The following is a 15,892-nucleotide window of genomic DNA, read 5'->3' as shown; positions in this document are numbered from 1 at the left end:
TGGCCCAACGCGCAGGGCTTCACTGGGCTAGCTGGTTTGGGCTTTCAGCTTTGGCCCAGGCAAAGAATACATTTCTCCCAAGTTGAGACTGTTTCGCCAACCCTACAATTTAGGATCCCCCCACAGGATGCACTCCCCCATGCCCCACTCCCCATGGAGTACCTCAGGCTTGTGTGCTGCTATGAAGGTAAGCCAGGCTCTCTGTCTCTCTCACTCATAACCACCCGGCATTCTAAGGCCATTTGGCAGCAGTGGAAACCGAGGCTCAGAGACTCAGTGAGATTCCAAGATCAGACAGCCCCACACCCCAGAGCAAATGTCAAAATTAAGTGGAGAAACTCTAAACTGTCAGAAAGTAACAAAACTCATTTATTTCGATAACATGAGCCCGCCAGATCACCGAAGTCCTATAAAACCTGCCTCCTATTGCACCCTGGACTCTGGGCACACAGAGGCAACCTAGCATCCGGCCAGACTAAGACCAAGGGTGGGGCCAGGGCAGGGCCAGCAACAGGAAAGGTGGCTTGCTCTGAGACAGGCAGAGGGAAGGCGGCTCACAGCTGGCTCCTGTGCCATGCCCATGGGCAAGGATGGCTCCAGCCTGAGGCCTGCCTGCAGGGGAGGGCTTCTCTCCTTGGCCAAGGCTGTCCTTACCAGAGTAGGTGAAGTGGGGAGGGAATTAGGATGGCCACAGGCTGCCTTGAGCCAGCATTCTGCTCTGTTACACCATGGACAGGTTCAGGGACAGAGCTGACAAAAAAAATGGCCTCTTTGCAACTTAAAACTCTATTGCCCAATCCTCACCCACCCCAGCTAGAGCAGTTAGAGGAAGCAACATCAAGCGACAGGCAGGACAGGGGACAGGCACCTATTTGTACAACAGCTGAGTGGCTGCACCCAAAACCAGCCAGGTGTGATGTCGGCCCAATGCAATGATTGTCAAAAACTTCCATTCTCATCCCCATCCCTGGTCTGGGAGCCTCCGCAGTGCACCAGGCACCGCGGGGAGCACCGCACGCTAGTGCAGCCGCAGGTAGGAGGGGGCGGAGTAGTTGAAGAGCAGGAAGTCCATCTTGTAGAGGTCAAAGAGACGCCGCTGGTAGAAGGGGCTGATGTCCTGGAAGAGGCGCCTGGCCAGGTCCCGGGAGGCGGCGGCCGCCTTGGCCCTGGGCGGCGCGGGGAAGCGCAGGCCCGGCGCGCCCACCAGGCCCAGCACGAAGGCCGCGTCCTCCGCCAGCGTCTCGAACTTGCCCACCACGTCGTAGCGCAGGCGGCACGGGTGGCAGAGCGCGTGCGCGCGCTCCCAGTGCTCGTTGAAGGGCTCGTCGCGGCGCGTGCGCGGGTCCAGCAGGTAGGCCAGGAACTCGGCGAAGCGCACGTCGTGGCCGCGGGCCAGCGCATCCGGGTGCGCGCGCGGGCGCAGGCGCCGCACGATGCGCGTGCCGTACAGGCGCTGGAAGGCGGCGCTGTAGGGCCGCGCGAACTTGTTGCGGTAGGCCGAGGCCAGGCGCTCGAAGGGCTCGCGCACGAAGAGGAAGGTCAGGTAGGCGCGCAGGCGCCGGTTGATCTCGGCGGGGCTGAAGTCGGCCAGCGAGGGCAGGCGGCCCGGCGCGTGCGCCTGGTGCGCGGGGATGGCCTGCGGGTCGGCGGCGCCCGGGCCGCGCAGCGCCAGCAGCACGCGCTTCCAGTTGGTGCAGGCCACCTTGGGGACGTAGCAGTAGAGCAGGCCATGGGCATCGTCCACCAGCACGTGCCGCAGGTCCTCGGGCTGCAGCAGGTGCTGCCGGCGCGTGTGGCGGCTGCAGGCGCGGCGCAGCAGGTTGCGGCGCTGCCGGTGCACCTCCGCCAGGGCCGAGCTCGAACCCTGTGGAGGACAGGGGTCAGTGTCAGGGCAGCCGCCAGGGACCAGTGGGAGCCAGGGCCCCGCAGCAGGTAGCGGGCCTGGACTGGAAACCCCACGCTGCCACCCATCACTGTATGATTGGGGGCCTGGGCATTTGCCCTGGACCTGGGTTGGGGAGAAATGAATTTAACCTTGCAGAGGCATGAGCCGGCTGTTGGACACCCAGGACTGAGGAGGTCCTGATAACGAATGTGACAGGATCAGAGTAAGACTGATAAGGAAGTATGGCTTCAGAGTCCTCACCGTGGGAGCAAATTGGATTGCTAGAAGTAGCATAGTGCATAAGAATGGTAGCTTTTTACAGCCCTGTGATATTCCGTGGTGTAGATGTATCATAGCTTTTTTAATCCACTCATCTGCTGGTGGGCACTTGGGCTGTTTTCAGATGTCAGCTACTGTAAATAAAATAATGCTGCCGTGAACACAGTAGGAGCATATATTCCTTCTGACTGGTGTTTTGGCATTCTTAGGATATATTCCCAGAATATTTGGGATCAAGTAAAAGGCAGTTCCATCTTTAATGTTTTGAGGAGGGTGACTGGATAAAGAAGGTGAAGGGATTAGCTAAAGAACATAGATGCATACCCCATGGACACACACAATACTTTGATGAAGACAAGGGAGGGAAGGAGAGCATGGGTGGAGGTGGGCAAAGCGGGGGAGAGGGACACCTGTAATAATGTCAACATTAACATTTTTTAAAGTATATTTTTACTGATTTTTTCACAGAGAGGAAGAGAGAGAGATATAGAGAATTAGAAACATCGATGAGAGAGAAACATCAATCAGCTGCCTCCAGCACACCACCTACTGGGGATGTGCCCGCAACCAAGGTACATGCCCTTGACCGGAATCGAACCTGGGACTTCAGTCCACAGGCTGACGCTCTATCCTCTGAGCCAAACCGGTTTTGGCCATTAACATTTTTAATAAGAAAAATAACAAAAACTCATGATGATATGGAAAAAAAAAAGAATGACAGCTTGAGTTTGCACCCCTCTGTCAACCCACTGGCCCCTCCCAGACTGGCTTGAGGACCCTGGGGCTACAGGCAGTATCTTCAGGACTAGTGACAGGCTGAGGCCCGGGCTCAGAGGGTCCTTGGAGCTGCAGGGGAGCATTGAGGGTGCTGGGTGCTGAATGGGGTCTCCCCATTCAGGGGACGAGAGATGCTGCCATGGAGGGAGGGTGGCATCAGGATCTCGTACCAGGCAGCACCCAGGTGGAGCTACTTCTCACAGAGCAAATGCAGAAGGCAGCCAGTTTGCAGACCCCGAATCTATTTCTTTTTGAGGTAAAACCATGTCTGCCAGGGGAGGCAGGCAGCAGAAGCCAGACACAGGAAAAATAATGGTACTTTGCATTCTAAGCCACAGCCAGCGAGGGGAGGGAGGCAGGGCCTTCTCCACACAAGGCCCTGGCCCAATGCAGCAGACTCCGCCAAGGTTACCAGCTGGGAGGGACCTCGGGACAAAGCAGCCGCCCAGAGGCACAGCCTTCCAGGGACTGCATAGGCCCCTGTGGACCTCTTGCATGGACCCTGGACGGGCCACAGCTCTCCCGTCTCCTTTTCAGTCCCAACTGTTACAGTCCCAGCAAGAAAGAGACGGCTTTTTCTGGAAGGAGTTTGGCAAAGGGACGGTTGACAGGTGTGAGAGCAGGGGCAGACAGCCAACTGGGAAGGTGGCATCCCAGAAACAGAGACCATCCAAGGTCTCAAGGGGGTGGGGCCATGTGAACACTGAGCACAGCACACAAACAATGGGAGTCACGTGATCAAGTGAGAGTGTACATGTAAATAAGGGGGCGGGGCCACACAATCAAGTGGAAGTACTGGTGTGAAAAAGGGGTGGGGCCACCTGATCATGGGAGAATGGGTGTGTCAACAAAGGGGTGGGGCCCCCTGAACCAGAGGGAGAAGTGCAGTGAGGATGGAGGATGGGCTGTGTGAAGATGGAAGGTATGGGGCCAGGAGTCCTCGGAAGCTGAAGAGGCAGGAAGGACCCTCTCCTTTGAGGGAGCACAGCCTCAGACACCCTGATTACAGATTCTGGCCCCAGAACAGGGAGAGCACATTTTCCTGTTTGTTTAGCCCAGGGGTTGGCAAACTCATTAGTCAACGGAGCCAAATATCAACAGTACAATGATTGAAATTTCTTTGGAGAGCCAATTTTTTTAAACTTAAAATTTTTCTAATGCCACTTCTTCAAAATGGACTCGCCCAGGCCATGGTATTTTGTAGAAGAGCCATACTCAAGGGGCCAAAGAGCCGCATGTGGCTCGTGAGCCGCAGTTTGCCGACCACGGGTTTAGGCCAATCTGTAGTTATCGGAGCAGCAGCCTGAGGAGATAGAACCCTCCTTGCCCCACCGTTTGGGGCTTTGACTGGGTTCTGAGAACAGCTGAGCCCTGTGCCCCAGCAGGGGAGACCCCTAGACTTCTCACTGCAGGGCTCACAGGGAGATTCATTCCTGAGTCTGTGCCTTGGCCCTGTGTCCTGGGAGCTCCTCAGCAGTGACAGTGCAGTGGGCACCAGGACAGGCTGCTTGGTGGGAAGCGCAGGCTAAGGGCTCAGGGACTCCGCGCCGCCTTGCTGAGCCCCCAGCTGCAGGATGATGCAGGGTTCTCCCCAGCCCCGCCCTTACCTTCCAGGTCTTTCCCCTAATGAGTTCAACCAGGGCCTCTGCTTCCTGGAGCACCTGCGTTGACAGGAGCCAGCAACTGGGTTGTTGTACCCATATTCTAGATGCCAAAACTGAGGCTCGGAGAGGGGGAGCAGAGGCCCTGCCCACAACCAACCTCCCCCTCAACTCAGCCCAGCTTACAGGTGGCTGCCCCAGCTGTCTCGTGGTAGCCCTGGTGTGGGAGGAAGAGAAGGAGGATGAGGGGCAGGGGAGGAGGGGGAGAATTCTGAGAAACAATCAAAACTATACACCAGCTGGCTCCTTCTTCACTCCCTCTCTCCAGCTTCAAAACCTCCTTCTGTGCAGGTAGGCAGGGGCCTCTTCCTGGCCAGGCAGCTGGGAGCAAAGGAGGTCAAGGAGGCAGAAGGTCCAGATAGTGAGTTCTGTGACCCCAGAACAGAACCCCAGGTAGTGACCCCACCCTCATCTAGATAGTGACCTCACTTTCACCCAGCAAACTTCCTGGGCCTGGGCTCCATGGACCTCCCAAAGTTCCCAGACCAGGAAGGCTGTTTCCTGCCCCGCCCCCCTGCCTTCGCACATGCAGTTCCCTCCACCCCGAATGCCCTTCCTCGTCCTTCAAATTCCCGTTCGGCTTTAGCTTCACCGGAGAACCTTCGCTGAGTCACTTGGGGTTCCCCCAGCATCCTGCACCCACCCCAGTCACAGCCGTTTCCTGGATGATGCTCTCACGGGGCTAGCATCTTGGGAATACTAGCTTTGCCTTTGTACCCCAGCCCTTGGCACACACAGGTGCTCAGTAAATCCGGAAGGAAGGGAAGGAGGGAGGGAGGAAAGAGCAAAGAAACCCCTCTCACAGGATTGGAGAGGATCTAGACCCTGAGCACCCGGCACAGGGCTGGGCACCGAGCCATGCCCACTCTCTTCCTGTCACCTCCACTTGAGCCTGGGCTCCAGCACCTTCTGCCGCATCTGATTTGGAGCTGGCTCAGGGGTCTTCTCCATGCAGCAGGCCTGCGTCTATTGCCCATTTGGATGCAAGGTAATTACACCGGGATGCTGACATGCACTTGACTTCGTAAGGAGCTAGTGTGTTTGGGAGAAAGGCCTTCATTCCCGGAAACCCAGGACTGTGCAAACTTGCAAGGGCCTGAGGGCTGACCTTGAGCAGGGGTTTTCAAACGGTTTTCACACTGAATACTTTCTGCAGACAAAGCCTTACCTGAGGCAACTATGTAAAACAGATGGGTACTAAGCTGCTTGGGGAGATGGGACCAGAGTCCCCTTTCCCCTGTGCTCTGGGCCCTGGGGAGATGGGAGTTGGGGTCGGTCCTGCCAGTGGGATGGGCAGCCAGGAAAGAGGGAGAGCCCTGGGCAGAGTTGGTGACTGACGTTTACTAACTGGTACAGAGGGCTTCAGTATTTTCAGAACTGCGTGTTCATGCCTGTGTGGCATGATGAAAGATGAACGAACTCATCTTTCACAGCAAGAAGTCAAACAAAAATGAAAACATGTGTTTGGAAAAAATCCTAATGACTTCAACTTTTATTTTTAAAATATATTTTATTGATTTTTTTTTTACACAGAGGCAGGGAGAGGGAGAGAGAGCCAGAAACATCAATGAGAGAGAAACATCATTCAGCTGCCTCCTGCACAACCCCCACTGGGGATGTGCCGGCAACCAAGGTACATGCTCTTGACCAGAATCAAACCCGGGACCCTTGAGCCCACAGGCTGACGCTCTATCCACCGAGCCAAACGGGTCAGGGCATGGCTTCAACTTTTAATGTTCTCACATTTTCTTTCTTTCTTTTCTTTTTTTTAATCTTGAAGGGATATTTTAGGGGAAGTATCTCTTGTCTAGAGGAAATATTTATATGAATTCAGCACTTCCATCAACTTCTCTTTCTTTTGCTTTTGTGAAATTCAAATAAAATAAAATTGAAAATTGAAAAAAAAAAAAGAATGGTAGCTTTAATTTATAAACAGCATTGAAAAATGCAGCCACTTGCAGGCTATTAGGATCTTTTCTGTTTAATAATAAAATTAGCTAATTCTATATTTCTGAATTGGCATGTTCCTTTGGGTCTTGATTTCTTCATCCCGAGCAGTCCTCTCCCAACCCCCAACAAATTCTAATCTCAGTACTTGGGCAGGAAGCTGGCCCTCTCTCAGCCTGTTCCTCCTCTGTAAAACAGTGTTGTGTGCCAGGCACCTTGCTATGCCCTTTACGACTCTATGAATTGGGTAATATTAGGAAAACACTTGAGCCCAGCCCTTCCTCGCCCTCCTCAGCTGTACTTCCAGCAACCACCCTCGCTTTCTCCCAGCCCTTCTGGGTCTTCACCTCCAAGACTAACCCTCCAGCCCTCCTACCTCCTTCTTTGGTGTTTTGTTGTCTAAAATTTCTTAAAAATTTTAATTTCTAAACATTGTATTAAAAGTCTTGCTGCAATCTATACTAATAATAGAGGAATATGCAAATTGTCCAGGATGCGTCACAGTAATAATAACAACTGAACAGTGTGGGGTGACAAGGCCAACAGGGGGGTTAGAGAGGGACTACCAAACAACTGAACAGCAGGCTGTGTGGGGTGACCAGGTCAGCAGGGGAGACAGTTAGGGGCGATCAGGCAGGCAGGCAGGTGAGCAGTTAGGAGCCAACAGTCCTGGATTGTAAAAGGGCACAGGCTGGGCTGAGAGGACCCCCCCCCCCCCACATACACATACTCCGTGCATGAATTTCATGCACCAAATCCCTAGTAATACAATAAATATTAGTGACGATGTGGGAAAGTGGACCCTTCATTCATTACTGATGAGAATGTAAATGGTACAGATGTTGTGGGAAGCAGTTTGACAGTTCCTCAGAAAATAAACATCTGATCCAGAAATTCCATTTCTAGGTCTATATTAAGGTAACAAAAACAAAAGTTATACAAAAACTTGTACACAAATGCTTACAACTACATTATTTATAATAGAGAGTAGAAACAACCCAAATATACATCAACTGGAAAATAGATAATTAGTATGTATGTGGTCTGTCCATTCAATGGGATTTATCCTTTCTAATAAAGAGGGAATATACTAATTAACCCTCACACCATCGCAAAGATGGCGGCACCCACAGCCAATAAGGAAGGAATATGCTAACTGACTGCCATGCCCTCAAAGATGGTGGTGCCTGTAGCCACAAGATTGCATCACCCAGTCCCCTCAACCCCAACAGGGCAACAGGTGTGCGGCAAGGCTGGGCCAGTTGTGGGGCGGGCCCGGCCTTGCTATGTCATGGCTTCCAGAGTCTCCTAGCTGCCCAGAGCCAGCCTGAGGCACAGGCAAAAATATTTGTTATGGGCCGCATGTGGCCTGTGGGCAGTGAGTTTGACATGCTTGCTATAGGTTTACATTGGGGCTCTTGGGTTCCCATGTCTGGAGGCAGAGGGAGGGGTCCCAGAATGGGGGTCTGTCCACTTACCTGGTCCAGGTCATAGAGCATCTGCAGGGGACTCCTCTTCTTCCCACCGAGCCAGCCAGAGCCCAGGGCCTTGTTTCCAGATTCTGTGGAGCATAAAGAGAGAGGTGTCACCACTGCATCAGAGGAAATGGCTTTGATGCTGTGGGGCGTGGTCAACTCACCTAGGGCACAACTAACCCATCTCTGAGACTCAGTTCCCTCCTGTCCCACCTGCGTTGGGATGGGGAGGGAGGTTGGCGAAGTGTGGGGAAGCACTGACAGGGCCCCTAATCCATCAGGCAGGTTGCTTGGTGTCACTCCTATTCCTATGCCCTACCCTCTAGAATTAGAGGATGCCAGACAGGGAGAGAGGAGAGGAAAGGTGGTACCCAGCCCATAGCCTTCTGGGAAAGGCCTGACCACTCAACCTCACCTACCTGAGTCTAACCTCATCTCATGCCCTGCCCTAGCCAGCCCCATGACCGAGGAGTGCTACCTGTCTGTCCAGGGAGGGATGGGCAGTAGTGGAGTGGCACAGCCAGGCTGCAGGCTCCCTACTGATCCACTGTGAATTCCTCCAGCAGCCTGTCATCCCCCGAGCAGTGTGCATGCTTCTTCATGATAAATACAGCTTTAGCTATCTCCCAGAATGGATGCCCCTGAGGACAGATACTGTCTCTCTGTCTCAGTGCCAAATTTTTCAATCATCCTAAAACTACCATAAACTCAGCTTGCTAAGTTTATTCTTCACTCAAAATGTGCCTGAAGGACTATCTTCTTAAACATATTCAATTAATATGGATATATAATATGTTTAGTACTATAATCAATATAGGTGAGGAAAAGTTCAAGACCTTCTGGATCATATTTTTCTTAAATGTGATTATATTTATTAAAACAGTAATAAAGTATAATACAATCTTTACAACATCACCAAAATTGCAAATTTTTAACTAGATTGACCAAGAAGAGAAAAAAAATGAAGACTTAAATTATTAAAGGCAGGAACGGGAGAGGTAACGTTAGTTCTGGACCTTATAGAAACAAGAAAGCATGGTAAGAGTATAATATGAACATCTATACAAGAGTAAATTACACAACCTAAATGAAATAGAAAATTTCTAGAAAGGCACAAATTCCTAAAATTGACTCAAGAAGAAATACAAAAACCTCAACAGACTTATAACAAGTGAAAAGACTGAATTAGTAGTTTTTAAAAGGAAGCCACGTTGAGACTGGTAGGAGGGGCAGAGACCTGACACGGGCTGGTGCCACAGCCATGTGTGGAAGTTAATAATATCCCTTTGGGAGGGATATCTCAGCTGTGAGGTCCCCAGTGAGGAGCAAGGGTGTCCTGGCCCCACATCAGGCTGTCCAGCCCACAACATCTGGCTGTGAAAATACCAGACGGGGCTGCTTAGACCCCGGTGTCCTCTTAAAGGGCCTAAGAACAGACCGACTCACAAACATTGCCTTACGCTCCAGCGAAGGGACAGCAGCTAGAAAAGCACCCAGGGCGTGGGAAAGAACTGCCTTGTCTAGCTTCAGGGTGAAGGGTTCGGGGGAGGCTGGAAGAGGTCAATAGGGGAAATGGGGGGACATATGTAATACTTTCAACAATAAAGAATTAAAAATAAAAAAGACCTACCTATGTATTAGCAAATCTACCTAATACATAGAAACAAACATAGGAAAGCAGTCATAATGAAGAGACAAAGAAATATGTCCTATATGAAAGAACAGAACAAAACTCCAGAAAAATAACTGAACAAAATGGAGACAACCAATCTACCAGATGCAGAGTTCAAAACACTGGTTATAAGGATGCTCAATGATCTCAGTGAGAACTTCAACAACAAGGAACCATAAAAAGGGAGATAGACAACACTAAAAAAAAAAACCAATAATAGTCAGAAATGAAGATAATAACTGACATGAATAATACATTAGAAAGAACAATAGCAGATTAGATGAAGCAGAGTACCAAATCAGCAATTTGCAAGATAAGGTAGTAGTAGGAAACACCCAATCAGAACAACAAAAAGAAAAATGAATTTTTAAAATGAGGATAGAGTAAGGGACTTCTGGTGCAACATCAAGTATAACAATATTTCATCATAGGGATAGCAGAAGGAGAAGAGAGAGAACCAAGTATTGAAAACAAATGGCCAACAGACATGCCAAAAAAAAAAAAAAAGAAAAAGAAAAAAAGAAAAGAAAATGTTCACCATCACTAATCATCAGAGAGATACAAATTAAAACTACAATGAGATTGTCAGAAACCGACCATTGTCCCCACTAGCAGAAAGGTGTGGACAAGGAACCTAGAAGACTGATCAACCTTGAAGCACTGAAAGGTCAGAGCCAACCATTCCCTATCTAATTGAGACAATGATAGCTGAAGCAACTTCCACCTGTCAATCTTATTTAAATCCTTGCTGATTGGCTATTACTGGAATTGCCTGCCTGCCTGTATGGGTAGATCCCAAACCTTAATAAAAGGGGTAGCAAGGCCGGAGCAGGGAGTAATCCTCCCACTAGAGTTGGGCTCCCGCCTGGCCCCCAATATCACCGAATTAATACTTTTCTAGTCTCTTTCATTTGTGTGTGGTCTCCTCCAGAACCCGAATCCAGAACCTGAACACTGAACCATTCGGGACGTGAAAGGGGTTCCTGCGTGAGATATCACCTCACATCTGCCAGGGTGGCTGTCATCAATAAATAAACAAATAACAAGTGCTGGCCAGGATGTGGAGAAAAGGGAACCCCAGTGTACTATTGGTGGGAATGCAGACTGGTGCAGCCACTGTAGAAATTAAAATGGAGTTTCCTCAAAAAATTAAAAATGGAGTACTAGTATATCCTAAGAATCCTGAAACACCAATCAGAAAGAATATACGTGCTCCTATGTTCATAGCAGAATTATTTACAACTAGAAGCCTGGCCTGTGGGATTGGGCGAAACCGGCTCTCTGACATCCCCCGAGGGGTAACAGATTGCAGGAGGGCAGAGGCCAGGCAAAAGGACCCCACCAGTGTATGATCAGGGCTGGGGAGGGACCTCAGGAAGGTTCCAGGGCGTGTCTTACCTGCCTCACTCAGTACCAATTGGCTGGACCCCAGTAGCTAACCTACCAGTTGGAGCGTCTGCCCCCTGGTGGTCAGTGCATGTTATAGCAAGCGGTTGAGCTGCCCTAGCATATCATTAGCATATTACACTTTGATGGGTTGAACAGCTGACTGGACAACTGGACACTTAGCACATTAGGCTTTTATTATATAGGATAGCTAAGATCTGTAAACAGCCCATGTGTCCATTAGTAGATGAGTGGATAAAAAATCTGTGGTACAGCCCAGCCAGTGTTGCTCAGTGGCTGAGCTTTGCCTGTGAACCAGGAGGTTATGGTTCACCTTTCTCACCATTTTGCAGGTGGCGAAGTGGAGGCTCTGAGAGGTATTACCTCTTGCATGAGGCCACCCAGTGAGCAGCTCCTCTTGGGACCACAGCTGGGACTGAGGAAGGGCTGGTGCCCACCAGGAGTTGTGGGAAGAAGAACTCTAAATGACAGAGAAGAAACCTAGGCCTGTCTTTTTCTAAGGCCCCTTAACTCAGAACCTTCCAGAAAAGCCATTGAGAAAGGCCTGTCATTTCCTGGACAGACCACAGCCTGCAGGAGTGTGGGTCCCATACCAGACTCGGTGGCCAGTGGGTGGAGTGCAAGAGGAAGTGGGCACCAGAGAGAGGCCCAGAGTAGCTGTGGCCAGTGATTACAGGGCCGGGCCATCCCCACCCGGGCCCGCCACGCAGATCAGAGGAACCCAGGAGGGCAGGCTGGCCATGGAGGGGGGACAGTGGGTCTAGGGGCTCAGAGGGGAGTGCTTGAAGATCCTAGGGTCCAGCCCCCCACTCTGGACAGCTAGAGGTTGGCGGTGTAGCGTAGGGACTAACCTCAAACAGGACCACCCTGAGGCCTCCCCCAACCTCCATTGCCATCACTTAACCCCCTCTCCTCATCCTCCTCCGCTTCCCCTGCCTATTTATTTCCTCCCAGCCCTTCCACTGGGCTCCGTGTCCCAGGTTCCCTGCCCAGGGCTCTGTGGAGCAGACAGGCCAGGGAGAGCTAGGTGGGCAGGCCCTAGTTTCGTGGTCAGGGAGGCTCCTGGACCCAAGCCAAAGAACTCTGCCATCCAGAGCAACCACAGGCAAACCACACGGGGTTCTGCTTTGAAAAAAGGAAACAAAAATAGCAGGAGGCTATGGAGAGAGGAGAGAGAGAAGAGGCAGTGGGCAATAGGAGGGAGGAGAGAAAGAGGAACTAGGTGCCAAGGACAGAGATGGAGAGAGAAGGAACTACACACAACGACAGAGACAGAGTCTGGGAGAATTCCCGGAAATCCGGCGGGCACCATGCACTGTCCTCAGTGATTGGTGCACATGGATGCTTTCTCCTATTGGGGAGTAATTATTACTGTCCCCACCTGGCAGATGGGGAAATGGGATCAGAGAGGCAACGAAACAAGCCAAAGGCCTCACAAGTAAGGGCCAGAAACAGGGTTTTACCCCAGGCCACAGCATATGTGTGACCTTAATGCAAGCCATGCCATCCTGCCCTCAGGCACCCACTCCACTCAGCACAAAACTCGATTCACAGCATCCACAGGCTGGCGGCCGAAATGCCACACCAAGAAACCAGACAAACTGTCCGTGCAGGCTCACGCCCGAGGAAAGCCTCAGTCCCCCGCTTTATGATGCGAGGGCGGGGGGGTGTGGGGGGGAGACAAGTTGTTGCATAGGGGACTTGAGGCTTCACCATTTTGGGGAAACAAAGGAGATCCCCAGTCTGGTAAGCATAGATTATGACACAAGGTTTCTGGTTAATAAGTTCTAGCTGGGCTAGTGTCGCAAGACCAGATAAGCAGGAGCCGCAGGCCTTGCTGTTCCAGCCTGCCCTAGCTCATTCGCTCCTCCTGATGACTTATGCCTTCTGGGTGACCCATGTGCCCTGGGTCAGGGACATTGCCTCTGGTGATCAGGCTAAGCAATGAGCATGTGGACAAACCCTTCATAAGTAAAAAGCAATTCTGCCTTTTTTTTCGAGAGAGAGAAATAGTGATCTCTCCACTTGAATTTAAAATTCAGACTCCACGCTGAACTCCACAAACCACATGGAATGGAAACTTATCTGATCAGATCATTTTTGGGTACCAGTCATATCAGCTCTGTCTCCAGAGCCATCAGGAAGCCCCCATCTCTGCTTCCTCCACAGGCGCAGCCCAGGGCAAGCCCCGTCCACTCTGCTCCAGAAAATCACCAGTCTCTTCCGCTGGCTTCCTGTTTCTTGTTCCATCTTGGTGGGACCTACAAGGCTTCCCACAGCTATCGGTGGATGCCAGCTCCTTCCCAAGGCCCTCAGGGCGCATCTCCCACCTTCCTAGCTCACTCCTCAGCGGCAGCCTCTCTGAACATCCTAGGTGCCTCCCCACCTTTGCTCTAACTTTTCCATCGGGCTGGGAAGCTCCTCTAGGAAACAACATTTTAGAGAACATACTGCTTGTTGTTCAGATCTCAACTCAAATGTCTCATCCACATCAGGATATTTCAAAGTCAAAGTCTCTCCTTTTATTTCTTTTTAATTTTCACCTGAAGATATGTTTATTGATTTTGAGAGAGAGAGTGAGAGAGAGCGCCATGTAAGGAAGAAACATCCATCCCATATGAGCCCCAACTGGGGATCGAACCCGAAACCTAGGGATGTGCCCTGACCTGGAATCAAACCTGCAGCCATTTTGGTGTACAGGACTGCAGCTCCCTCCGTGGCTTGGGGGGTGTCCAGCCACAGGGGGCATGGTGGGAGTGGCAGGGTGATCAGGTGAGCACTGAGGAGGCCTCTCCAAACCCTGGCCTCCAGTCCAGAGACTGTCAGGGGAGTGTGAGGGTGTCAGGGAGTGGGAATAGCGGGGGAGAAGCCCCTCACCTCCGGAGGGGAGGAGCACGGTGCCAGGCCTGATCATGACAGTGCCATGGTAAGGAGGCCAGAGGCCAGGCACTTCCCGTGTCCCCTCGTTGCCCTCGGCAGAAGCCGGGGAAGGAAGAACTTGGGCGCTCCATTACAGATGGGAGCACTGGAGCCCGGAGAGGGGAGGGAATGGGTCCCCCAGCAGATAAGCTGTGGATGACCTATCCTACACCAACCTAGACCCAGCCCTCCCCCCATGGGTAAATGCTGCCCACAGTCTCCTCAGCCTCATCTCTCAGGCCACCTAACCCCACTGCCCAGTTACCACTCTGGGGTGTGGTAACCTACTGCCTGAGACCCTGTCTGAGAGGGACTCCAAGGATTTCACCGTCCCCGCCCCCCAAACACACACACACACACACACACACACACACTCTCACACTCACATCAGGAAAGGCAAACAGAGCCAGAGGTCAGGAGAACAAGCCAATGGCTGGGCCCCTCAAGCCCAGGACAGACTGTGCAGCCAGCAAGTCAGCCATCCACACCCATTCCCACTTCTCTGGCATCTCCCTCCCTGTGCATGGGGTGTGAATGGGGCGGTGAGAGGTTTGAATTCCTACAAGTGAAGTCTGGCACATGCCGGCCTGGAGCGGGGACTCCAACCAGACCGTGAGGTAGATGCAAAGGAGCCCCACATCCTGGTCAGTGTGAACTTCAGGTGCAGCAGGTCACCCCAAGCAGCACTCCACCAGCCACACAGGGGAACCAGCAGGGGGGATGCAGGGGCATCAAACTCTCTCCCAGCCTGGCGCTAAGGGTGTGGGGTCAAGTAAAGGAAACTGCCTTCCCAGGTGGGCCAAGTCCACCCCCCGCCACTGACCCGGGTCCCTAGACACAGGCTGGCAGCCCTAACGGTCCCCATCCCGGACGTTTGGAGACCACTTCTCCAAGGGAGCAACGCCTTGCGGGGAGCTGGGGCACAGGCGGGGCATCGCGAGCCGTTCTAGCACCTATCCCCTAGCCCAGGAGCAGACAGCAGGTGCCCCCGCCCAGCTGGCACTCACCCGGGAGTAGGGCGCGGGCCGCGGCGCCCAGGAGCAGGAGCAGGAGCAGGAGCGCGGCGCCCAGACACGCGGCGGCCAGCGCGCGCCGCCGCCAGCAGCGCCTCCCCATCCTGAGCCAGCGCTGCTGTCCCGCGGGGCGGCGACGCCGGCCCGGACCCGCCCCGCTGCCCGGCGGCCCGAACCAAAGCGCGGCACGGGGGTGCGAGGCTTCCTCGCGCGGGTCGCGGGGGCCACCGGGATGGGCTCTGGCCTGGAGGACTGCAGAGGTGGGCGAGGGCAGGTTGCCGGGCTTGTCCAGTCTCCATGTCCCCTTCCCCTCCACCCACTACCACCACATAAACACAGGATCGCTGTCCAGGGTGCGAAGGGTGGAGCCCGGGTGGAGGGAGCCCTGTCGCCCCTTCTCTTTTTGCTGTACAAGCCGGGATGTCCCGATTCCCATGATCAGGCCCGAGAGTGCCCCTTCCTCCCCCCGGGGCACCTGTAGCCTGGTTTCCGCAGGTGTCTCCAGGTCCTACCTGAGTTCTGGCTCCTGCAGGTCCCAGCTAGACTGAGGGAGGAGAGGTGAAGGTCTCCGTTCACATCCCCCAGGAGCGTGAGGACCGGAGCGAGCACTCAGAACTTGCCAAGGCCCAGCCTGTGAGGCTCAGTGGTTGAGCTTCCACCTGTGAAGCAGGAGGTCATGGTTCCATTCTGGTTCTGCCAGGTTTCCGGCTTGATCCCAGGTGGAGGGTGTGCAGGAGGCAGCTAATCAATGATTTTTTTCTCATCACTGATGTTTCTATCTCTCTCTCTCCCGCTCCCTTCTTCTCAGAAATCAATACAAAAACAAACAAAAACTTGCTGAAGATTCCTGGGTGTGA

At 52.7% G+C, this 15,892-nt stretch overlaps 1 protein-coding gene across 1 annotated transcript; it reads right to left on the bottom strand.

The window, feature by feature from the left end:
* Nucleotides 1-346: 346 nt before the first annotated feature.
* On the bottom strand, nucleotides 347-15,152 carry CHST13 (carbohydrate sulfotransferase 13). The gene is made up of 3 exons (XM_084888695.1): nucleotides 15,030-15,152; nucleotides 8,028-8,110; nucleotides 347-1,864 (listed from the first exon to the last, which is right to left on the bottom strand). The coding sequence occupies exons 1-3, from the start codon at nucleotides 15,136-15,138 to the stop codon at nucleotides 1,019-1,021; spliced, it is 1,038 nt and encodes a 345-aa protein (XP_084744821.1). The 5' UTR covers nucleotides 15,139-15,152; the 3' UTR covers nucleotides 347-1,018.
* Between the last annotated feature and the right edge of the window lie 740 nt (nucleotides 15,153-15,892).

This window comes from Pipistrellus hanaki, assembly GCF_964339955.1.
Source record: "Pipistrellus hanaki genome assembly, chromosome: 6".
Taxonomy (NCBI): Eukaryota; Metazoa; Chordata; class Mammalia; order Chiroptera; family Vespertilionidae; genus Pipistrellus; species Pipistrellus hanaki.
Note: the sequence above shows the minus strand (reverse complement) of the source record. Positions and strands in the feature narration are given on the sequence as shown.

Bases quoted from the DNA above. Each gene is read 5' to 3' on its own strand.
- CHST13 (XM_084888695.1), bottom strand. From the start codon at position 15,138: ATGGGGAGGCGCTGCTGGCGGCGGCGCGCGCTGGCCGCCGCGTGTCTG. The intron at 8,111-15,029 runs GTGAGTGCCAGC...TATGCTCCACAG, and splicing joins GGCCCGCGCCCTACTCCCGG to AATCTGGAAACAAGGCCCTG. The intron at 1,865-8,027 runs GTAAGTGGACAG...TGTCCTCCACAG, and splicing joins TGCTCTATGACCTGGACCAG to GGTTCGAGCTCGGCCCTGGC.